The sequence below is a fragment of the Lissotriton vulgaris genome, chromosome 10, assembly GCF_964263255.1.
Source record: "Lissotriton vulgaris chromosome 10, aLisVul1.2, whole genome shotgun sequence".
In the NCBI taxonomy this organism is placed as follows: domain Eukaryota; kingdom Metazoa; phylum Chordata; class Amphibia; order Caudata; family Salamandridae; genus Lissotriton; species Lissotriton vulgaris.
The window spans coordinates 466882258-466907597 of NC_141698.1; the positions used below are offsets into that span (position 1 = coordinate 466882258).

Genomic DNA, 25340 nt, shown 5'->3' on the forward strand with positions numbered 1-25340 from the left:
TTGATCCTCAGCCCAGAGTTGTCTCCAGAACCTTTTAAGATTTATATCACCTCTATTAATGCCCCCAGTCCATCTCTTAGCTAAATAAGGGAATTGTTTGCATACTGCGAAACAATCTGCCATCTGTCACCATATGTATACCCCAATCATCCTGCTGCTGTGCAAGAGGCACGCCTGTAATATGAACTGCATTGACTTGTTGGCCTATTGATAACCTATGTACCTATGTAGGGTTTCATGACCACTGTAATGTAATATCCCTGGTGGGTGTGGGACCTTACTGATTCTTGCTTTTTTGCTCATTTGGGTTTTGAAGGGAGGTTGGCTGTTGGTCCTAAGAGTTATGTATTTACACCATTCACTCAGGAAAGAACCAAGCTTACCAAGATTTATAGCCATTGCAAATATACCAGATACAGCATGATGCTTACAATGATCTGTAGCGTTTGCGAGTATGCCAAATACAGTAGTATTTGTATTTTCCGCCAAGAATCTCTTTACTGGGCATGTGGAGTCTCCTCTAAGAGTTTGTTTGTTTACGTTATGTTACTTCTTTGTTCTCAGGGATCAAAACAACGCCGAAGAGATCGTGTTCAGGATCTTGTTGATATGGGCTATGGGTATGATGAGAATGATTCCTTCATTGATAACTCTGAGGCGGTGAGTACTAATCATGCAAACCTCTAGTTTGGTGATTTGCGTTTGAAACTTTATTACATTTTCCTTTGAGGAAATAGATTCTGTCAGAAAAGGGCGGTCAGTCCTCCTTTGCAGGAACATCTCAGATTCAGTTATGTTTTATTCTGAAGAATACGGCCCCTCAAACCTTAAACATGCTTTTCTCCCTCTCAGGTGATTGTGGAACTGTATTGGGATTCAGAGGGGGTGAAGTTTCTTGGAAAGGTTGTAAGGAGTTAAGAGTATGTGGATGTTAAATTGCAGGAATGCTGTTGATAAACTGGAGAGTGGGTTAGGTAATGTAACACTGAATCTTCTATGGCTTGTCGTGCTAAATCAGATGTCTTTTGCTGTCAGTAAAGGCATTGGATTTAAAAGGGCAAAAACATTTGTACCCCTCTCTGTCAAACTGATCACCTTCCTTGTTATGCGATGTCAAAGACACTACATCAGGCTGCCAGTGTTTCTACCCCCAGTACCATCTAAAGAGTTCTTCTTTCCCGTGACATATCTAGGGATGAAACTTCCTCTATTGAGTCAACAGCAATCCTATCCTGTGCTTATTCATTTTTTCTAGCTTGCTGATTCTTTTTTCCCATTTGGCCTTGCATGCTGTAGTTGTTGCATATCATTTTTATTACTCCAGGAGCACACTTGCGGGTGCTATAAATATATTACACACTGGCAGCCATTTTGGGTTTTCTTTTTCCCACTTTTTTAACAGTACTTCATGTCCTGTTTTGGATTGGTTTCTCTTCACAGCACTGGCAAGCATAACACTCTGTATAAAATACAGCACCTGGCATCTGGCTATTAACTCATTGTTATTAATTTCTCCGTTTTTATACATGACCTACTGATGTGGAGCTACTCTCCTCGTCTTATTCTCTCTGCTTCCCTCAGTGTAGTGAGAAGGAAAACTAGTACCTGTCTCCACCCAAGATGTCTTAGAGGACATGACATCTCCCCCCCCCCTCCCCAGTTACAAAGAAATTCAGTCAATCTCTTCAGTGCATCCTTTGAGCTCTGTAGTTGGTTTCTTTGCTCAGCGAATGTTGAGAGTGGTTGTGCAGATGTTGCAGGTGTTGTCTGTTGCGGAGAGTGTTCGTTGGGGAAGTGAGCATCCTTTGGGCTCCTTGATTGGTTTGTTAGCTCTGTGGATGTTGAGTGGGGTTTCTGTTGGGAAAGGTGTTTGTTGTTTTGATGCTTCACGAGAACAAGGGTCGGCTCTGGGACCCATTTACTTGTTCTGTTTACCTCACCCACTCCTAGTTGCATTTGGGTATGTTGAAGTCTTTGACCATCCGGGCATATGCATGTTCCTTTCTCATCCCCCTTTCCTTGAGAATGACATCTCTCTGTCAACACATTTCTGCCTTTCTTACAGAGTGATGAGACCGCCTTTTCCCAACATTTTTGGGTAATGTCCATACATTCGTTCTTATTCTGCAAGCTCTTTGAGTCAGCCGAGCTGTCTCCTTCAGAGGTGAAGGTATATTATTCATGTCTTGATGTGAATATAACTGACATGACATGTTGCGTTGTGGAGTAAGTGATTGTTCTGAGTCATCGGCATGTGATGTTTTGCTCTGAACTGGGAAAACGTTCTTTGATTCCATTGTGCATTTGGGTGATTGACGGAATGGGCAAAACGCCCATGCCGTCAATCACCCAAATGCACAATGGAATCAGAGATTCTGTTCACCTGAGTGAATGTGCAGACATGCTTTCTGAATCAGATGAATCTTCTGCGGATTTCCTTTGTGGAAGTTCTCTTGGGTGTGTTCTGACTGGTGAATCTCTTGAGCTGATGGGGCTGCTCCCCTCACCTCCCTCTCCTGATGGTATTGTAAAACTTACTGCTACTGCTAATCAACTTGCCGTACTGTTAACTTCATTTATCAGCACTGTGCAGCGCTCGTGACCCACGCGCTTGTTTAACCTCATTAGCATTGTGATCTTCTAATCAGCTGTGTGCAGCGCTTGTGACCCACGCGCTTGTTTAATCTCATTAGCATTGTGATCTTCTAATCAGCTTTGTGCAGCGCTCGTGACCCAAGCGCTTGTTTAATCTCAATAGCATTGTGATCTTCTAATCAGCTTTGTGCAGCGCTCGTGTTGTTGAACAACTGACTTTGGAAATAATTAACTCTGGGTGCAGCGCTCAATAACGCTACTTGGCATTCATTAATCACCGCTAGCGCTTTCATTGCGGTGCACACTGAGGTTTGTAGCGCTTTGGATAATTTTCCTTCGTACATTTGTTTACCCTGCAGCCATTTTGCATTGACCCCTTGGCCCGTCCCAGACCCTCCCTGCACCTAGATCCCGCCTCCCAGCTGACCCTCCCACGCTCCGCCCCCTCCACCATCCATTTATGGCCAATGCCCCCACGCGCAGCGTCCACGCGCTGCGGCCTCGCCGAAGGTGCGCCAAAGGTAAGCCCGTCTACGCCCGTCCGCGCCTGGTCCGCGCCCAGCGCCAGAGCCCCTGGTTCTCGCATTGTCCACCCCTCCCGCATTACTTACGATGCCACCACCCTCCTAGCCCTTAACCCCGGCCGCTCCCCCAACTGCGTCCAAGCCGCTCCTGGACACACCCATGGACCCTTTTCCTGCAACTCCTGCAAGTTCGACGGCACCAAGAACAACTCCTCATCTACGAACACACAACAGATATCCGACCCCAACCACCTACAATGCATCCTGCTCAACACCCGCTCGGTCCACAGGCACGCCATTGACCTCTGGAATCTACTAGACACCATCTCTCCGGACGTCGCCTTCCTAACAGAAACATGGATGAACGCCACATCAGCCCCAGACATCACCATTGCCATCCCGGAAGGCTATAAGATCATTCGCAAGGACCGTACCGGCCACACAGGAGGAGGCATCGCTATCGTCCATAAGAAATCTACTCCGCATCTCAACCAGCTCAGACGTCAATCTCGCCAACTCTGAACACCTTCACTTCCAGATCCACATCGACCCCAAGACCACACTCAGGGGCACCCTCCTTTACAGGCCACCAGGACCCCGCGCAGACCAAGCAGCCACCAACCTTACCCAATGGTTATCCAACAGCGCCGACATCCTAGCACCACTGAAAAAACGACAAACCAAACAAGGCAGCAAGAAGGCCTCCTGGTTCAACGATGATCTTAAGAAATCCAAGAAACTTTGTCGCTCCCTCGAGAATGCCTGGAAAAAAGACCCAACCACCAGCACCAAGGACGCCTTCAAAAACGCCACCCGCATACACCACCAACTAATCCGAAATGCCAAGAAAGCCGCTTTCAAGGACCGTCTAGATAACAACGCCCACAACAGCAAGGAACTATTCAACATCGTCAAGGAATTTACCAACCCCTCAGCCAACTCCAACGACATCACCCCCTCTCAAGCCCTCTGCGACTCCCTAGCCTCATTCTTCCACAACAAAATTGCAGACATCCACAACAGCTTCGACAACCAACCCGGAGACCAACCCACCCAATCCCCTGCAGGACCCCCACCCCCCCTGAACATCCTCAATGACTGGAAGCCAATCTCCACTTAGGACACCATCCGTCTGATGAACTCTATCCACTCAGGATCCCCCACAGACCCTTGCCCTCACCACATCTTTAACAAAGCAGACTCCATTATTGCACCGCACCTCCGTGACATCATCAACTGCTCCCTCAACTCCGCAACCTTCCCGGAACGCTGGAAACATGCCGAACTCAGCGCCCTCCTGAAGAAACCCACAGCTGACCCCACCGAACTCAAAAACTATCGCCCTATCTCACTCCTTCCATTCCCGGCCAAAGTCATCGAGAAAGCGGTCAACAACCAGCTTGCCGCATTCCTCGAAACCAACAAATCCCTCGACTCCTCACAATCCGGCTTCCGAGCCAAGCACAGCACTGAACCCGCCCTCATCGCAGCAACAGACGACATTCCAACTCTACTGGACAATGGAGACACAGTCGCCCTCATCCTCCTCGACCTCTCCGCAGCCTTCAACACGGTCTGTCATAGCACCCTTCTACAACACCTCAGAAACGTCGGAATCCAAGGAAAAGCACTGGAATGGATCACCTCGTTCCTCTCCGGAAGAACCCAGAGAGTCCGCCTTCCACCATTCAAGTCAGAGGCCACTGAAGTCATCTGCGGCGTACCACAAGGATCTTCACTCAGCCCCACCCTCTTCAACGGATACATGAGCCCCCTCGCGATCATCGCACGCCAACACAACCTCAACATCATCTCCTACGCCGACGACACTCAACTGATCCTATCACTCACCAGAGACCCTTACACGGCCAAAACCAACCTGCACGAAGGAATGAAAGAAGTAGCCGAATGGATGAAGCACAGCCGTCTGAAACTGAACTCAGACAAAACAGAAGTCCTCATCCTAGGCACCTCCCCCTCCGCCTGGGATGACTCTTGGTGGCCAGAGGCCCTTGGAAAAGCACCTATCCCGACGGACCACGCACGGAACCTGGGCGTCATCCTGGATTCCTCACTCTCGATGAACAGACAAGTCAACGCCGTTTCTTCATCTTGCTTCAACATTCTTCGCATGCTCAAAAAAACATTTCGCTGGATCCCTACCGAAACTAGAAAAACAGTCACCCACGCTCTGGTCACGAGCCCACTAGACTACGGAAACACCCTCTACGCCGGCACCACCGCAAAACTCCAGAAAAAACTACAACGCATCCAGAACGCCTCAGCCAGGCTCATATTAGACATCCCGCGTAAAGAACACATCTCTGGTCACCTGAAAGACTTCCACTGGCTCCCCGTCAATAAGAGGATTACTTTCCGGCTCCTAACCCACGCACACAAAGCACTCTACGAAATCGGACCCGAATGCCTCAACACACGACTATCCTTCTACACCCCCTCCCGCCAGCTACGATCCTCCAACCAAGCCCTCGCCACTGTACCTCGCATCAACAAAACCACCATGGGAGGTAGATCCTTCTCCTACCTAGCAGCTAAAACTTGGAACTCACTTCCCACTCACCTTCGCCTTACTCAGAACCACCTAGCATTCAGAAAGCAACTCAAAACGTGGATATTTGACAAGTAATTCCCCACCCTTCTTCAAGCGCCTTGAGACCCTCTGGGTATGTAGCGCGCTATATAAATCTATTGACTTGACTTGACTTGACATCTTTGGAAAGTTTCTTTAGATACATCTCTTGAAGTGCCTTATGTGCTCTTGCAACGGAGGGATAATTTCATATCCATTTGTTTATTTTTTGTTTGTTTGACCCCAGTGCATTTTGTCTCTGCTCCTCTCATGTGATGTTAATTGTCTCCTCTCAGTTTTCTCCTTATTGTCATAGAGCGCACTACATACCTGTGAGGGTCTCAAGGCGCTAGGAGGGGAAATGCTGCTATTGTTCGAAGAGCCAGGTCTTGAGGAGTCTCCTGAATGTTAGGAGGACTTCGGTCTGCCGTAGGCGGATGGGGAGGGTGTTCCATGTCTTGTCGGCAAGGTGGGAGAATGATCTGCCGCCGTCGGTCACACTTCGGATGCGGGGGACGGTGGCGAGGGCGTGGTCTGCGGAGCTGTCGGGCGGGGCTGTAGCGGCCGAGTCGTCTGTTGAGGTACGCTGGTCCGGTGTCGTGGAGTGCCTTGTGTGCGTGGGTGAGGAGCTTGAAGGTTATCTTTTTGTTGATGGGGAGCCAGTGCAGGTCTTTCAGGTGCGGTGTGATGTGGCTGCGGCAGGGGATGTCGAGGATCAGGCGCACGGAGGCGTTCTGGATGCGTTGGAGTCGTTTCAGGAGTTTGGCCGGGGCTCCTGCGTAGAGTGCGTTGCCGCAGTCCAGTCTACTGCTGACGAGGCCTGGGTGACAGTCTTTCTAGTTTCGGTAGGAATCCACTTGAAGATCCTGCGAAGCATGCGGAGGGTGTTGAAGCAGGAGGAGGAGACGTCGTTGACCTGCTTTGTCATGGAGAGTGTGGAGTCAAGGATGACCCCGAGGTTCCGTGTGTGGTTGGTGGGTGTAGGGGGTGCTCCTAGTGCTGTTGGCCACCAGGAGTTGTCCCAGGCCGAGGGGGTGGACCCGAGGATGAGGACCTCCGTCTTGTCCGAGTTCAGCTTCAGTCGGCTGTTCCTCATCCAGTCGGCGACGGCCTTCAATCCTTCGTGGAGGTTGGTTTAGGCGTTGTGGGGGTCCTTGGTGAGCAAGAGGATCAGCTGGGTGTCGTCAGCGTAGGAGATGATGTTTAGGTCGTGCTGTCAGGCAACGTGGGCGAGTGGTGCCATATAAACGTTGAACAGCGTTGGGCTGAGGGATGAGCCTTGGGGTACGCCGCAGGTGATCTCGGGGGCTTCGGAGCGGAAAGGGGGCAGGCGGACGCTCTGGGTTCTCCCGGAGAATTAGGAGTTGGTCCAGTCAGGGCCTTCTCTTGGATTCTGGCGTCGTGGAGGCGTGTTCTTAGTGTGCTGTTGCAGACTGTGTCGAAAGCGGCTGACAGTTCCAGGAGGATGTGGGCCGCGGTTTCTCTGTTGTCGAGCATGATCTTGATGTTGTCGGTGGCTGCAATGAGGGCGCTTTCGGTGCTGTGGTTGCTGCGGAACCCGGACTGGGACGGGTCCAGGATGTTGTTCTCTTCGAGGAAGCTGGTCAGTTGTTTGTTGACAGCCTTTTCCGGGAACGGGAGCAGGGAGATGGGCCGGAAGTTCTTGAGGTCCTTGGGATCCGCCTTGGGTTCTTGAGTAGGGCGTTGATCTCTGCGTGAAGGGCGCGGTCTCGAACAAGATGTTGATGGTTTTCCGGAGGTGGGGTGCGATGGTGCTGCTGGCTTTGTTGAAGATGTGGTGTGGGCAGGGGTCTTCTGGGGATCCGGAGTGGACGCTGTTCATGAGCTTGATGGTGTCGGCGTCGTTGATGTTGGTCCAGGCGAGCAGGCGGTTGGTGCGGGGGTGGGCATGGGAGCGGGGGTGTCAGCTGTTGCCGGGGTGGTGATGGTGTCAAAGCAGTCATGGATGTCAGTGATCTTGCGATGGAAGAAGGTGGCTAGTGCGTCGCACAGGTCTTGTGACGGTGGGAGGTCGTTGGTGTTGGAGCTGGGGTTGGAGAGTTCCTTCACGATGCTGAAGAGCTCTTTGCTGTTGTGTGCATTGTTGTCTAGGCGGTCTCTGAAGGCGGTCCTTTTGGCGATCTGATTAGTTGGTGGTGTCAGTGGGTTGCGTTCCTGTGGGCTGTGTAGTTTTCCGGTGTTCTTTCGCGGGTCCAGTTTTTTTCTAGTTTCCGGCAGGTTCACCTGGAGGTCTTCGGTGAAACAGCTGGCTCTTTTGCTGGTGTGGGTGTTGGGGGGCTTCTTGAGCGGGGCGATGGTGTTGGCACAGTCGGTGATCCATTGTCTGAGGCTGCAGTGTGGGTCGGGGTCGGTCGGGTCTGCGGGTGGGCTCTTAGCGAGGGCAGTGGTTAGCTGGTTCTCGGTGATCTTGCCCCAGCTGCGGCGAGGCATCTGCTGGGTGCGGTGGTGTGTAGTGGGTTTCCGGAAGGTGAAGTCGATGCAGCAGTGGTCAGTCCAGTGGAGTTCAGTGGTGCGGTCGAAGAAGACGTGGGTGCTTGCTGTGAAGAGGGGGTCAAGCGTGTGGCCGGCAGAGTGTGTGGGTGCTGTGACGAGTTGTCTGAGTCCAAGGTTTTCGATCAGGGTGGAGGAGTTGGGGTCGTTGTTGTTCTCGAGTTGGAAGTTCAGGTCCCCGAGGAGGAGGTAGTCCGTGGAGGCGAGGGCTTGTGTGCTGACAAGGTCGGTGATGGAGTCTCTGAATTACGGTTGTGGTCCGGAGGGGTCTGTAGATGAGGGTGCCTCTGAGGGTGGTGCTGGGGTCGGTGTGGATCTGGAAGTGCAGGTGTTCGGCGGTGCTGAGGGTGTCGTTGTCGTGCATTGAGATTTTGAGAGTGTTTCTGTGGACGATGGCAATCCCTCCTCCTATTCCATTGGTGCGGTCCTTACAGGTGATCTTGTATCCTTCCGGGATGGCTATGGGGAATTCAGGTGCCAAGGAGGTGGTCAGCCAGGTCTCGGTCAGGAAGGCAACGTCTGGGGCGTTGGTGTCAAGTAGGTCCCAGAGTTCGACGGCGTGTTTGCAGGTGGAGCAGTTGTTGAGCAGGATACATCTGAGGAAGTTGGTTTCCATGTTGGGCGGGTTGGCGGGCCGGATGCTGGTGAAGCTGCAGTTCTGGCAGGTGAAGGGTCCCTGGGTGCGTTTCGGGACGGCCTGGCAGCAGGTGCGAGATCATCCGGCGTTGAGTGCGTGGAGAGTCCTGGAGTCGTAGCAGAGGCAGGCGTCGTGGTGTGTGCGGGGACCAGGGCGGTTTGTTTCTTCTTCACGCTTGTTGGGTGCACTGTCATCTGTGCCATGTAGGTGATACATCCCACTGCTTGATGCTTATTCTGAAAAGTCTAAGAAGTTCGATGAACAGTGGGTGGCTCGTGTGTGTTGGTATCCCGGTTTCCAGAGTAGGTGTGAATCGCCCAATCTTCTGTAGTTTGTTTTTTCTTCACGCTTGTTGGGCATGGTGTTGCCTGTTCCATTTGTGTGATCTGTCCCACTGCTTCTTCTGAATAATCTATAAGTTTGATGAATGACTCCTTGAAGTTATTTCAGTTTGGCTGTCGCATTCCCAGATTGTCCCGGTCTTTTGTTTGCGATCCTCCACTGCCTTTTGTATTGTTAAATCTGAGTATTTCATGTCACTTTGTCTATCGTGATATCTTGTCTCTGGTCTTCCTTTGCCCTCACTCTTTCTGGCTCTTTTGGTTTCTTGGGCTTTACTCACTGACATGAGAAACATCTAATTCCTCTTGTCTTCCTTTGTTGCATTGCGGTGCAATTCTCCTGCTTTGGCCCGCTCTCCAGCTTCAGTCCTCCTGATGATTTCCTTTAGCGAGAGCTGCTTTTGAAGGATCTTGTGCTTCGTGTCTGCTATTGAACAGCCCTCAATTACCCTGAGTCAAATTGCTTCCTGTTAGAACCGGCTGTCTCTAGTTGGCAGAGGTATACACTTCTGACAAATAGGGACACACCTTTTCTAGTCAGGGCAAGGGGATCACACCCTTTGATAACCCCTGCTCAACCCCTTGGTAGCTTGGCAGAGCAGACAGGCTTATCTTAGAGGCTGTGTGTTAAGCATTTATGACCACATACAGTAATAAAGTGAATACACTACAAATGGACACGACACCGTAGTATTATAAAAATAAGGATCTTTATATAAGGCTTAGCACAAGACCAAATAACGACAAAAATATACACAATCTTAATAAATACTCTTGGAAGGGAAAATAATAGTTCAAAATGTAGTTTCTTCTGTAGTACAAAAGTCTTTTCGTAACAAAGCAACTCTTCCTGGAAACACAGTTCTTGGCAACAGGGTAACCCACACGGGGGTTACACAACGTCGAGGCAAAGTTAATCCAAAGGTTCGGCGTCGACCGCGAGGAGCGCTACGTCGAGCCCGGAGTCACACGGACCCCCAACAACACAGTACCTTAGGAAAATGAAGCACACGATGATCAGCGGCATCGAGCAATCCGGCGTCGCGTCGTCGGTGTCGATCAGGCCTCAGCAGGCGTCGTTGTCGATGATGCAGTTGCAAGAGTGAGCAGCGCTCACGGCGTCGAGAGGGCACAGAGTCGATGCGATCTGCAGCGGTGCAGACAAGAGGTCCCTTGGAGCTGGAGCCGAACTCACTACTCACTGGCGTTGCTGCTGGCGTCGATCGGGCCCGGCGGCCGGCGTCGAGGGAGCGGGACACTGGAGCCGTTACTCACTATGTCGAGCTGGATTCGGCGACGTCCGTCCGCGTCAAGATTGCTGGTTCTTTCAGAGGTGCTGGATTCACAGGTTCCAGCCAATAGCACTTTAACCCCTTCCACACTCATGACGAGCCCAGCTCGTCATGGAGCAGGGCGCTCGCACGCTGATGCCGAGCTGGGCTCGTCATGAATAAAGGAAAATAGCAATTCCCAGCACAGCAGGGGAAAACGCCTAGCAGCCATGGTGTTAAGCAGATAAAGTCCTTTAGCCCTGTGACTTCAACAGGAGACTGGCACTCTTCCAGTCCTTGGAGATTTTCTTAGCAAAGCGTGAGAGTACACACACAGTTCCTCTCTCCTGGTTCCCTGGCAAAAATAAAGAAGCACTGTAGGATTCCCCCTAGTAAACAGCACACTGGCAGAAGGGGTAGGCAAGTCCTTGGATCAGCAGGCTTCTTGTCCTTGGTTTCAGGGTTCCTTGTCAGAAGTGATCTAAATTCTTGGTTCAGGGGTCCTTCTCTTATACCCCTTTTCGGCTTTGATCCCTTTGTCCATGCAGGGGAATTTCCCAACAGCCTGGGTCCCTTGTGGGTGGAGCCAGGCAGAGGCACCTGGCCTATTCACTGAGCAGGGCTGGGTCCTCAGATGCCCAGCAGGAGGTGGAGCCAGCATTGTCACTGGCAGGAGTAGAGCTATCGGCCTCCTGGTAGGAGGTGGGGCTAGGATCGTCCATGGCAGGCACAGAGCCATCAGCCGCTTGGCAGGAGGTGGAGCCAGCATTGTATCAGGCAGGGCAGGCTATCAGCAACTACTCTCCCCCTACTCTCAACGCAAATGTCCCACTCATCCCACACTGACTCATCCAGACATCTGGAGCCACCCAGCTCCTGTCACACACACGCAAAACCAGCAGAAACCAGAAATGGTTAGACAAGAAAATAGACACTTTCTAAAAGTGCTATTTTCAAACCCAGAGTCCAAAAACCATCCACACCAACGGATGCGTAATTAAACCCCGAGTTCAGGGATACCACACTCGACATTGCACCATGCTCCCTGAGCCAGCTAGGACTATACCATTAATAATCCGGGCATCCCATTCTAACTAATGGAGAGCGGGTTACCTCGCAATAGTGAAAAACGAAGATGGCTGTAATTCACTATTAGGACATGCCAACTTGGTCAGGCGTGTCCTACCTTATACTTACAACGCAGCCTGCCCGTGGGCCTACCATAGGGGTGACTAACATGGAGTTAAGGGAAGGTTTAGGGACTGGCAAGTAGGTGTACTTGCGCAGTCAGCGTGACAGTACCAGACTGCACGTAGGTCTCGCAATGACCGACCCGTAGACATTCTTTTACGAGGCCGCTCTGGTGGGTAGCACAACACGTGCTGCAAGCCCACGAGCGGCATTTGTATTTACAAGCCCCGGCACTCCTGGTGCACTAGACTAGGGACTGACAGTAAACCAAATAAGCCAAACATGGAAGTCAATCGATACATCAATTTAACATAGGGAGCACTTGCACTGTGGCACTGATAAGCAGTGGCACCGTGCCCAAAGCATTAACCAGCAAAAACATCGTAAAACAGTGGAGGCAAACAGAAAAAATGGAGGAGAGACTCAAGCCAATGATGTCAGATCTAACACATGTCCCCTCCAGCTGAAATGTGGGGAGAACTACCCTTGACCTAGGGAGTCCTCATCACTAAGGCGGAAAAATCTGGACAGACCATCAGCATTGGCGTGATCTGTACCAGGGCGGTGTTCCACCGTGAAGTCCATCCCCTGTAGGGAAATGGACCACCTCAACAGTTTCGGATTCTCACCCCTCATTTGCATCAACCATCTGAGGGGCCTGTGGTCTGTCTGAACCCGGAAGTGAGTCCCAAACAGGTAGGGTCTTAGCTTCTTCAGCGCCCAGACCACAGCAAATGCTTCTCTCTCTATCACACTCCACCTTGTTTCCCTTGGAAGTAACCTCCGACTGATGAAGGCTACAGGCAAGTCTCTGCCCTCTTCATTCACCTGAGCTAGAACAGCTCCCACGCCATGCTCTGAAGCCTCCGTCTGGACAATAAACTCTTTCGAAAAGTCGGGTGCCTGGAGTATAGGTGCTGTGCACATTGCAGTTTTCAGGGTGTCAAAGGCCGTCTGACAGGCGTCAGTCCAGATCACATTTAGTGGCTGCTTCCTGGAAGTCAGCGAAGTCAAGGGGTGCACAATGTTACCGTAATCCTTGACAAACCTCCTGTAGTAACCCGTGAGACCTAAGAAGGCTCTCACCTGAGTCTGAGTTTTGGGCGGCGCCCAAGCCAGGATGGTATCAATCTTGGGTTGCAGGGGGGCAACCTTGCCGCTCCCTACTTGGTGCCCCAAGTACACCACAGAACCTTGCCCAATCTGGCACTTACTGGCTTTGATTGTGAGGCCTGCTCTGCGCAGGGCCAACAACACTTCCTGGAGGTGGCGAAAGTGTTCCTCCCAGCTGGCGCTGAACACTGCGATGTCGTCCAGGTAGGCGGCACTGAAATCCTCTACTCCAGCCAAGACCTGGTTGACCAACCTCTGGAAGGTGGCAGGGGCATTCTTCATCCCAAAGGGCATCACCCGGAACTGGTATAACCCATCTGGTGTGGAGAATGCGGACCCCTCCTTTGCCCCATCAGTTAAGGCGATCTGCCAGTACCCAGATGTTAAATCAAACGTACTAAGGTACCGGGCAGCCCCCAACCGATCAATGAGCTCATCAGCTCTGGGGATGGGGTGCGCGTCAGTCTTGGTGACTGAATTGAGTCCTCAGTAATTCACGCAGAACCGAAGTTCCGGTGAAGCACCAGGCGCTGCATCCTTCGGGACCAAGACCACTGGGCTGGCCCAAGGACTGCTAGAGGACTCAACCACCCCTAACGCAAACATTTTGGAGACCTCCTCCTTAATGTATGCTCGGACCTTGTCAGTCACCCTGTAAGCCTTGTGCTTCACAGGAGGGCTGTCTCCGGTGTCAACATCATGGACACACCAATGAGTGACACCCGGAACCAAGGAAAACAGATCCGGGAATTGTCCCAACAGTTGGCGACAATCCTGTTTCTGCTCAAGGGTCAGTGTGTCAGAGAGGACAACACCATCCACTGACCCATCTTGCTCTTTAGCACACAGGAGGTCAGGAAGAGGCTCACTCTCCTCCTCCATTCCAGCATCTGTAGCTAGGAGCATGCCCACTTCGGACCTTTCTAAGTGGGGCTTCAAACGGTTGACATGCAGGACCCGTAAGGGGTTCCTGGGAGATTTCAAGTCCACCAAGTAGGTGACATTACTCTTCTTCTCCACAACCTTAAACGGTCCAGTCCACCTGTCCTTGAGCGCACAAGGTTCCACAGGGGACATGACCCAAACTTCCTGACCAGGCTGAAGCTCTACCAGAGTGGCATTCCGGTCGTACCAACGCTTCATCTCTTCCTGGCTGGCCTCCAGATTTGCCTGAGCAAGATCTCTGAAGCGCCGAGTCTGGTTCCTGAAGGCCAGCATGTAACTGTATACATCCTGGGGAGGTTTTCTGGGAGATTGCTCCCAGCCTTCTTTGACCAGACTCAAAGGTCCACTTACCGGGTGACCATACAAAAGCTCAAAGGGGCTGAACCCTAGAGACTTCTGCGGCACCTCTCGGTAAGCAAACAACAGGCATGGCAAGAGGACATCCCATTTCCGCCTCATTGGTTCTTCAAGACCCATGATCATGCCTTTAAGGGTCCGGTTGAATCTCTCAACCAGCCCATTACCTTGAGGGTGGTAAGGAGTGGTGAACTTGTAGGTTACCCCACACTCCTTCCACAGAGACTTCATATAGTTGGAAATGAAGTTGGTGCCCCGGTCTGACACCACCTCTCTGGGGAACCCCATTTGGGAGAAAACACCCATCAGTGCCCGTCCCACCACGGGGGCCGTCACTGTTCGGAGAGGGATGGCTTCCGGGTACCGTGTGGCATGGTCCACCAAGACCAGGATAAACCTGTTGCCCAGGGCTGTCTTGGGGTCCAGGGGCCCAACAATGTCAATCCCCACCCGGTCAAAGGGGGTACTGACCACTGGAAAAGGTTGGAGGGGAGCCTTCTGCTTCCTTCCACTTTTCCCACTTGCCTGGCAAGTGTGACAAGTCTTACAATGGATGTCTACATCCCTTCGCATCTGAGGCCAATAAAAATGGGTGACCTGCCTGTCATAGGTCTTGTCCTGCCCCAGATGTCCAGCTAACGGTACGTCATGAGCCAAACCCAGTAGGAAGGCTCTGAAGCGCTTGGGTACCACCAGCACACGGGCTGACCCAGGCTCAGCAGCCTTAGGCTTGCTATACAGGAGGTCGTTCTCCCAGTACACAAAATGTGACCCTGACTGATCACCTGAGGATTGGGCTGAGGCCTGCTGCCTCATCCCCACAAGAGAAGGGCACACTTTCTGTTCGGCACAGAATTCCTCCCTGGAGGGACCACCATCCTGCTGCCAATGGGTCAGCTCGGGCAGGTCTCCCAGTTCGGCAATTTGTTCCCCTGTGGGCTCCAGGGCATCCCCCTCAGGGTCTACCTCCTCCTGGACCACGGGAACTACGGGGGCCGGTTTCCCGCGCCTCCGGCCTCTTCTCTTCACAGCTGGGTCCTGGGCCGTACTTTCAGGCTCCGGGACCCCATCAACACCCTTACTCGCTGTCATGGATCGAGTGGTTGCACACACCCACTCTGGTACGCCCAACATTCTCAAATGCGTCTCCCTCTCCACCTTAGCCCAAGGGGAGTCTTCCAAATCATTGCCCAGGAGACAATCGACAGGCATGGCGGGCCTAACAGCAACCTGAAGAGTACCTGAAACTCCCCCCATTCAAAGGAAACTTGAGCTACCTCACACTCTTTCTGGGAGTTGTCAGCAGCTATCACGGGGTAGAATGCGTGGGGAACCACCTGCTCTCTGGACACCAAGTGACACTTGACAGCTGTCACACTCGCTCCGGTGTCTCTGAGAGCTTTCACCCTATGGCCATTAATGGTCACCCACTGCCTATATTTACTAATGTTACTAGGCAGAGGGGGTGGAGGGACCATTTGCATGTCTCCTAGCGAGACCAGGGACATTTCTGCGGGACCCCTCCCACCAGGGACAACCATCTCCTCCCCTCCCAGGGCTACACTCGCCAACTGACGGGGGGTGCACGCGGCGGTGCATTCGAATTCTTCATGGGACACTGGAGGTCATAATACCGGTGTCCCACCTGCCCACAAATGTAGCAGGTTAGGGGGCCCCTGTGAACAGGTTAACCCGTCGGGGCCCCTGGCTTCTTCTCAGGGGGAGGCTGGGAACCTTTCCCTTGGTTCCCTTGGGGATTACTTTGGGGCCCTTTCTGGGACTCCTTCTGTTTACCCTTGTCCCCCCCACTCTTCTGCTGGGGACCCTGCCCACCTTTGGCTGAGTCTCCCACTGGACCCTTGTGGACCCTGGTACTGACCCAGCGGTCCGCCTCCTCAGCAAGTTTTCTAGGGTTAGATATCTTGCTATCAATAAGGTGCTGGCGCAGCTCTGGAAAACAGTTATTAGACAAATGCTCCCAAGCAAACAAATCATAAAGAGCTTCATAGCTTTCCACTTTGCTGTCCTTTACCCAACCATCCATGGCTCTGCAAAAATAAGACACATATTCAACCCACGTCGTACCAGGCAATTTCTTACATTCTCTAAAAGCTTGTCTGTACTTCTCGGGGGTTAGGCCATACCGCAACATTAAAGCATTCTTCATATGAGCATACGACATCCTATCCTCAACTGGCATGTCTAACAGGGTATCTCTCCCCTCATTCACAAAGCGACCCCACAACCCCGCTCCCCAATCCTTCTCAGGGACCCGGTGGGCCAACAATGCTAACTCATACGCTTTAAACCACTGACCAATATCTTCGTTCCTATGATAATCTTTTATCACATCTTTCGGGAAATAAAACCTACTTTCTGCAGGCACAGATGGGATGCTGCCACCAGAGGGATTCAATTCTAACTTCTTAGCTTGGATGTCCAACTCCCTCAACTTGGTATCACGCTCCAAAGCTAACTTCTCTCTTTCAAAATCCAAACTTTTGGTCTCCAAATCAGCTTCTCTCCTACCTCGTGCATTTTCTAACTCCAACTGCCCATTTATCTTTAGCCTTGCCATTTCCAAGTTGTATGCACGCTCCTTCGCCCTTTCTTCTCTTTCTTCAGGGGAAAGACCTTTGGAGGAAACACTGCTACCGGGAGAGGACACAGGCCCATTCACTGGCGCCTCCTCATCCCCTTCCCCTGGCGGTACCACCACCGCATCAGAGGGATCTCTGGACTCCAACCAGGCTTGCAATGCTTTGACAACTTCTGGTTTGTTTATGCAGCTCTTAGTAGGAACATTGAACTGCTTGCAATAATGGTCTAATTGCTTTCTGCTGTAATCTTCGATCTTGCTTCTATCGAATTCCTCCACAACAACAACAGGGGTAGTGACTCCGGTGTCACTCATGGTCAAAACTGGCAGTGTTCAAAAAATCAAGCTTCAGAAAAGCGGAGAACCAAAAATGGAATCCTTCCAAGTAGATTGTGGCTGCGCTATGGTCTGCTTTCACTATGTAGCGCACACTAATCACTGCACATGGGTCATAAATGCAAGGTTCAAATCCTCACCGCTGTGTCCAATGTTAGAACCGACTGTCTCTAGTTGGCAGAGGTATACACTTCTGACAAATAGGGACACACCTTTTCTAGTCAGTGCAAGGGGATCACACCCTTTGATAACCCCTGCTCACCCCCTTGGTAGCTTGGCAGAGCAGACAGGCTTATCTTAGAGGCTGTGTGTTAAGCATTTATGACCACATACAGTAATAAAGTGAATACACTACAGATGGACACGACACCGTAGTATTATAAAAATAAGGATCTTTATATAAGGCTTAGCACAAGACCAAATAACGACAAAAATATACACAATCTTAATAAATACTCTTGGAAGGGAAAATAATAGTTCAAAATGTAGTTTCTTCTGTAGTACAAAAGTCTTTTCGTAACAAAGCAACTCTTCTTCCTGGAAACACAGTTCTTGGCAACAGGGTAACCCACACGGGGGTTACACGACGTCGAGGCAAGTTAATCCAAAGGTTCGGCGTCGACCGCGAGGAGCGCTACGTCGAGCCCGGAGTCACACGGACCCCCAACAACACAGTACCTTAGGAAAATTAAGCACACGATGATCAGCGGCGTCGAGCAATCCGGCGTCGCGTCGTCGGTGTTGATCAGGCCTCAGCAGGCGTCGTTGTCGATGATGCAGTTGCCAGAGTGAGCAGCGCTCACGGCGTGAAGAGGGCACAGAGTCGATGCGATCAGCAGCGGTGCAGACACGAGGTCCCTTGGAGCTGGAGCCGAACTCACTACTCACTGGCGTTGCTGCTGGCGTCGATCGGGCCCGGCGGCCGGCGTCGAGGGAGCGGGACACTGGAGCCATTACTCACTATGTCGAGCTGGATTCGGCGACGTCTGTCTGCGTCGAGATTGCTGGTTCTTTCAGAGGTGCTGGATTCACAGGTTCCAGCCAATAGCACTTTAAGCAGATGAAGTCCTTTAGCCCTGTGACTTCAACAGGAGACTGGCACTCTTCCAGTCCTTGGAGATTTTCTTAGCAAAGTGTGAGAGTACACACACAGTTCCTCTCTCCTGGTTCCTTGGCAAAAATAAAGAAGCACTGCAGGATTCCCCCCAGCAAACAGCACACTGGCAGAAGGGGTAGGCAAGTCCTTGGATCAGCAGGCTTCTTGTCCTTGGTTTCAGGGTTCCTTGTCAGAAGTGATCTAAATTCTTGGTTCAGGGGTCCTTCTCTTATACCCCTTTTCGGCTTTGATCCCTTTGTCCATGCAGGGGAATTTCCCAACATCCTGGGTCCGTTGTGGGTGGAGCCAGGCAAAGGCACCTGGCCTATTCACTGAGCAGGGCTGGGTCCTCAGACGCCCAGCAGGAGGTGGAGCCAGCATTGTCACTGGGAGGAGTAGAGCTATCGGCCTCCTGGTAGGAGGTGGGGCTAGGATCGTCCATGGCAGGCACAGAGCCATCAGCCGCTTGGCAGGAGGTGGAGCCAGCATTGTATCAGGCAGGGCAGGCTATCAGCAACTACTCTCCCCCTACTCTCAACGCAAATGTCCCACTCATCCCACACTGACTCATCCAGACCTCTGGAGCCACCCAGCTCCTGTCACACACACGCAAAACCAGCAGAAACCAGAAATGGTTAGACAAGAAAATAGAGACTTTCTAAAAGTGCTATTTTCATACCCAGAGTCCAAAAACCATCCACACCAACGGATGCGTAATTAAACCCCGAGTTCAGGGATACCACACTCGACATTGCACCATGCTCCCCGAGCCAGCTAGGACTATAGCATTAATAATCCGGGCAACCCATTCTAACTAATGGAGAGCGGGTTACCTCGCAATAGTGAAAAACGAAGATGGCTGTAATTCACTATTAGGACATGCCAACTTGGTCAGGCGTGTCCTACCTTATACTTACAACGCACCCTGCCCGTGGGCCTACCATAGGGGTGACTAACATGAAGTTAAGGGAAGGTTTAGGGACTGGCAAGTAGGTGTACTTGCGCAGTCAGCGTGACAGTACCAGACTGCACGTAGGTCTCTCAATGACCGACCCGTAGACATTCTTTTACGAGGCCGCTCTGGTGGGTGGCACAACACGTGCTGCAAGCCCACGAGCGGCATTTGTATTTACAAGCCCCGGCACTCCTGGTGCACTAGACTAGGGACTGACAGTAAACCAAATAAGCCAAACATGGAAGTCAATCGATACATCAATTTAACATAGGGAGCACTTGCACTGTGGCACTGATCAGCAGTGGCACCGTGCCCAAAGCATTAACCAGCAAAAACATCGTAAAACAGTGGAGGCAAACAGAAAAAATGGAGGAGAGACTCAAGCCAATGATGTCAGGTCTAACACTTCCTCATTTGTGAATGTATTGAAATTGCAGTATTGTACCAGACTTTGTAACCTTGTAATGAAATTTGTTAATGATTCAACTGGTTCCTGACGTGCTGCGTTGAAGATGAGGTGTTCTTGATCCACGTCTTTCTCTCTGTTGAAATGGGCACGTAGTGTCTCTCTGACTTTTTCATATTTCTCTGTGTCCTTTGTTGAAAGTGTTCTAATTAGGCATTGGCCTTCATGCCCCACCTGCAGAAGTAGTAGTAGCAGCAGACGTTTTTCGTCTTCGCTTACCGGTTGTTGCAAGAAACTCATCCAGTGACTCCAGCCACAGGTTCCATTTGGGACCCAAACTCTTGGTGCGGGTCTGTGTCACTTGGGGTGGCACTTCAATGCAGGGGTTTGATTTTTGTGTTTCTTTTCCCACGGACATGATGGTGGAATGTGCTAGTATGGTAATGCCACAGGACTGCTCACTATACTTTATGTATTATTTGTTTGCCCTCTTCGGTAGATATCTTGCGTATAGTTGTTTTTCTTTGATCTTGGGAAAGCTCACTCAAAGGTGACCACTGTACTATTTCTTGCAGCTTCACATTTTCCTTGTAGAGCTGTTCCAGCTTTGATACCCCCAGCTTTGTGTATTTCTTTCAAAAACCAACCTGGCTTGGTGTCTACACTTATTATGGCTGTCTTAGTAGGCTTCAGTGAGTTAGGCTTGGATTGTCTGATTCCAATATGGCCGCAACATTGATTTTAGTGGATTTGTCTCAGGGTGCCTGACTTCAAGATAGTGTATTTGAGATCAGTTGGGAGTCGTATCAATAGTATCAAACTCCAGTGTAACAAGTATCACATATTTACTAAAATAGAAAGCAAACTTATGGAAGGCAAAGGAAACACGGAGAAATTATGAAATATGTTCTTCAAAAATTTTTTTTTATATAAATTCAATAAAGTAAATTTCAATTCAAAGTATGGGGAGACATACATAGAAAGCAAAAAAGAAGTGAAAAGGGGTACATATCACTTCACCGCATCGATTCACAACTTAAACATCAACTCTATTCAATTTATAACAACAACCAAAAGAAATCAATTAGTGATGGTTGTATGCCTGTGCACAAGCAACAGAAAAGGAGATGATGTAACTGTCGACGTTTCGGTCTTATATTGCTGCCGTCGTCAAGATCATCATCAGGACCATGAAGTTCATTTGCAGGTAAAATAAACCCCCTGAAAATTCCAGTTATATTATTCTCATATGGAATTCTGTGTATTAAAAACGATTCTCATACGAAGCGTATGTGGTCTCAGCGATGAGGTGAATTCTACCACTGAGATACAAGGCCAGTAAAAAAAAATTTTGATTTGGAACGGATGGCAGGATGTCTCTCGGTCACGTCGCGAACAATCTGTATCGATACAGATTGTTATAAATTGATTGGAGTTGATGTTTAAGTTGTGAATCGATGCGGTGAAGTGATATGTACCCCTTTTCACTTCTTTTTTGCTTTCTATGTATGTCTCCCCATACTTTGAATTGAAATTTACTTTATTGAATTTATATAAAAAAAAAAATTTGAAGAACATATTTCATAATTTCTCCGTGTTTCCTTTGCCTTCCATAAGTTTGCTTTCTATTTTAGTAAATATGTGATACTTGTTACACTGGAGTTTGATACTATTGATACGACTCCCAACTGATCTCAAATATCATATAAACAAATCCCTTGTAGCACTCCTTTGACCTGAAATAATCATTGCCCAAGCCTACAAGGGTTTATTGGGTTTCCCCCGGTACGATCACGTGACTTCAAGATAGCCACCCCACAGACTTCAATGGACTGTCTCTCAACTTGCCTGACTTCAAAATGGCTGCCACCCGGCTGCAGTATCCATCGCTTGTAGCTCAGAGAATTCCTTTGTTTCTTTAATGCTGCATGCTAGCTGCAGGTGATTTCTCAGCTTTTATACATGACCTACTGATGTGGAGCTACTCTCCAGATGTCCTATTCTCTCTGCTTCCCTCAATGTAGTGAGAGGGAAAACTTGTACTTCCTGCCTCCACCCAAGAAGTTCCTGGCATCTCAATTCTGTCTGGACTAGCTGGACCACTGACCAACTTATATACAAATGTCCTTTCCTGGAGGACATGACGCTTCACAACCCAGCATTGGCAATTCCCTTTTTCTTGGCCTACTAGACGTTCTAACCAGCTGCCTACAAGTGGTACAAAATGCTGCAGCTCTTGTCATTTTTAAGCTTTCTCTCATCAGGTATGCCACTCATCTTAAAGAACATCACTGGCTTGCCATCTGCACAAACACTGCTTTTAAAGCACTGTGCATGGTGCATAGAGTTTCCACAGGTGAGGATCTCACAATCTTAGGCTAAGTGCTACTTTACCGTTCAGACTGGCTGGCTGGGTGCAGCTAATCTTATTTTATTTGCTCGCTTTAAGAAAGTGCAAATGGGTGACCTTTCTTTTTCTTTTGTATCCGCTAAATGGTGGAGCTCCTTACTCGCTAATATCAGTCACGTTCACTCCCGTTTTTTCAGGGAGAAGCTAAAAACTTTTTCATCAAGCTTCTTCATCTGGCCTGTGTTGCAAAGCTCCTTTGATATCAGGATGCCCGTCCAGGGTAGCAGTATGCCCATAAATATTTATAATATGAATAAAGTCAGTACTTGGTACTCATTTTATAAAGATGAGGCCTTTCGGCTTTGCATGTGTGTATTCGCTCTTTCTGAATCTCGTTCACACTGCTCACAATTACTGCAGCCCTATGATAAGCTGCTCAAAATTCACATTTGGTCCTCTCTAGATGCTAAAAATATGTTGATGTACCTATGGCTGAAATTCCTTCCCTAGAATTAAACAACAACTGGCAAAGCTAATAAGACTGGTTTAAATATGCTAATGCATACAAATTAAAGCAAGAATAAATGATGCTTGAATTTAATAGCACATTAAAGGGAGACCAATGGGCTTTGCAATTTCACACACTCTTTCAGCAGATTTACCGTTTACATACACTGCACATATGCTTTTTGTGCTTCCACTAAAATGTAAAGGTCATTTGGCAAAGACTTTGGCTTTGCTTATATGTGGAGATGGATAATGCCACTGTGCATAATATATGCATACCCACAATCCTCTAAAAAAACCTCCACTGACATTATTGGGGTATAAAAAAAACACGTGCACTGTGTGTACATCCTAAAGATAAAAAAAATTGCCAAATAAACGGATAACTGTCGTAAAGGAGAGATCGACCTGTGGGTAAGAGAAGAGACCTACACCACCTCACAGCTCCCAGCAGCAAAGCTATTGGTGCTAAGGGGAGGAGGAGGGGCGGCAGCTGAAGAGCACGCAGTGGAAGCGGCTTCTCTGCCACTGGACGCAAGAGAAGAAGGGGAGACTGGGGAAGGGAGCAATATTTGACTATTAGGACACCATCCCTCAAGGTTGTTGCTTCAAGTCTCTCAAGTTCAAAGGCTTTGGCCGCCATCTTTGGGAGGGGTTGTAAGCGTCAAAATCTGTGAAATGAGAATGTAATGGGCTCATAATTGAATCCTGGCAAGCACATTACAATACAAAAACGAATGCAGTAGAAAGAAATTCAACATAGTTGCTTTAAGTACCCAGTGAATATGCAACATAAATATCTGACATAATTGAGTGTTTACTGATCGTACTTTTTATGTCTCGCGTCTAGCGTTGCAGTGCGCAGCATTGCTCGTGCAGCGAGAGACCTCCTGGAGGGGGTTTAAAAACGGCCATTGGAATCGCACACGCTTGTGCGTGTGCTTTTTCTTTTGGGCCACCCTATTGGCCTTTGTGTGCGTCTTTTTATGAATGACTGCACGCAATTGGCCAAAGGCTGGTGCATTGCTCCGGCTACTGCCTATTGGTGTCTAGTACGCGCACCTGCCGTCATGTGATTTCAATGATAATGCTCAGACGCAGGCGAGATAATTGAAAGCACATGGTTCGCTGTGGCGCACGCGCGCACCGCTCGCAGGCTTGTTTTTTTCACTGCCGCTTGTTTTCTTTCAAAGCGGCATTGTCACTGGCCTCTTGTTCTCAATGGGCTTTGGACTTTGTGAGGTATCAAGCGTCGAGATCCGATTTCTATATCTGATGTGGTTTGTCCCGAGGTATTAAATGTTGGTAAAAGAGATAAAAGTACTGCCTGCAGTTTTTGGGGTGCCACTCCAAGCATTGCTGGTTTTGCTGGGGTATGTGGCTGAAATACCAGCAGGAATATGCAAAGTAAGTGCATGTGCTTTGTTACTGGTAGAGCGATGAGTAGCATTTTGCTGGGAAAAATGACCCGTCCCAAGAGTTAGAGACTGGAGAAAAGGCTTGATGCACTATGCTGAAATGCCAGATTTATAATCTGTGACACTGCCAGCTTCATCCAACCTGCACGACCTCTGCAACACCTCTGACTACATGTCTGGTCAGTACCGGCAACATGGCTGAGCTTTAATGCAGTAGGTTAAGACCTCAGAGGTAGAGAGCTGAGGTAGCTGAGGTCAATACTCGAAGTACAGAGATACGGCCCCAGATTCTGAAGAAGAAGGGGCTAGCGAGGCAAATAATAGATCCATTTAGTGTCCTGTTTAATTTGCGGGAATTCCATCCGGTGGTGCTGTGCCCATTTAACTTGCATAATGTAAGTAGGCCCCCTCTCCACTACTACCTTGTATTGGAACACAGGTATATGTGCCTATTAGTATATACTGTAATGACATTGTTTCTTTTGTTTGCCAAATTGTATGTCTTTCCTATGCATGAAAATAAATTAATAAAAAATCAGATATAAAGTGATCCCTTGGAACCAATAGCTCGGAATGTGTGTAATAAATAACACGTTAAAGTGAATGGATCGCCTCGTGAAACATAAGGATGTACAGTGGGCTGGATTGCGTAATGACGAATAATAGCGTGGACTGTAGATTTGCGAATGAGTAAATAAGGGGGCATAGATGAAATCCGACCAGAAAGGGCTGCGGCGGCTCCCAGCACAGCACACCTGGCTTCCCCCGCTGTAACTCGAACCCGCTGTTTGCCTTAATAGGTTGCTGCACATTATCAGGAAGTCTGCGTTAAAGTGCACACAACAGTGAAAAGCCGGATGGGCGTGATTACAGGACTTGAGTAATACTTTGTAATACATTAATCAGCTTGGCCAGGAGGGAGCTTTCAGTCTGATTAAGTGGGAGGGCGGAATTGCGATTCTCAGAGAAAATATTGCACGTGTTAATATTGACTGTTCCGCTAAATCCACTATGGGAACAGTGACCGAGCAGCACGCACATGCGTGTAGCGTGACCTGGAGCATGCGTCCAATTATCTGATAGACTAATGAAGAGTGAAGTGAGGCTCTCAGTCACGTTGGTAAACCCTATGTGCAGCATAGTAACAGACAACATGAACCGCAATTGTATGGCAGAACACAAAGCCTTCAGTTCTTATTTTTAGCATTAAGCAAATTAAGTTACACAAGAAAACGTTTGAATCCAAAGAACTCTGGGAGGTGGATGCTTTCCAAGGAACTGATTATTGTTACTGTCTCTTAGGGCCTTCGCCTTCAGTAAGACTTTTCAAGCAAATGTTCAACATTTGTTTACATTTTTTTTTATAGGTTTTGAAATATGACTATCGCCCTCTCGTAGCAAATATACAGATAAAACAAACATAGACAAACCCCTGCGCGCTCATCCCTACTCCACTTAGCTTTCCTCCGCCTTCCGACCAGGAAACTCGGTGGTGTGCAGCTCGGGCAGATGCTAGGGGTCCAGAAGCAAAGTGCTAGCTGTTTACTGCCCGAGTAAGCCTGGGATTGGGGTGGCTTCCAAACAGAAACAACAGGCTG

General features: G+C 49.5%; 1 protein-coding gene across 1 annotated transcript in view; it reads left to right on the forward strand.

The window, feature by feature from the left end:
* UBN1 (ubinuclein 1) overlaps positions 1-25340 on the forward strand; it is a 753548-nt gene that overhangs the window by 286452 nt on the left and 441756 nt on the right. Inside the window, exon 4 of the mRNA XM_086941332.1 lies at positions 565-660. Within this exon, the coding sequence (XP_086797458.1) occupies positions 565-660 (96 nt within the window). The remainder of the gene's footprint in view (positions 1-564; positions 661-25340) is intronic.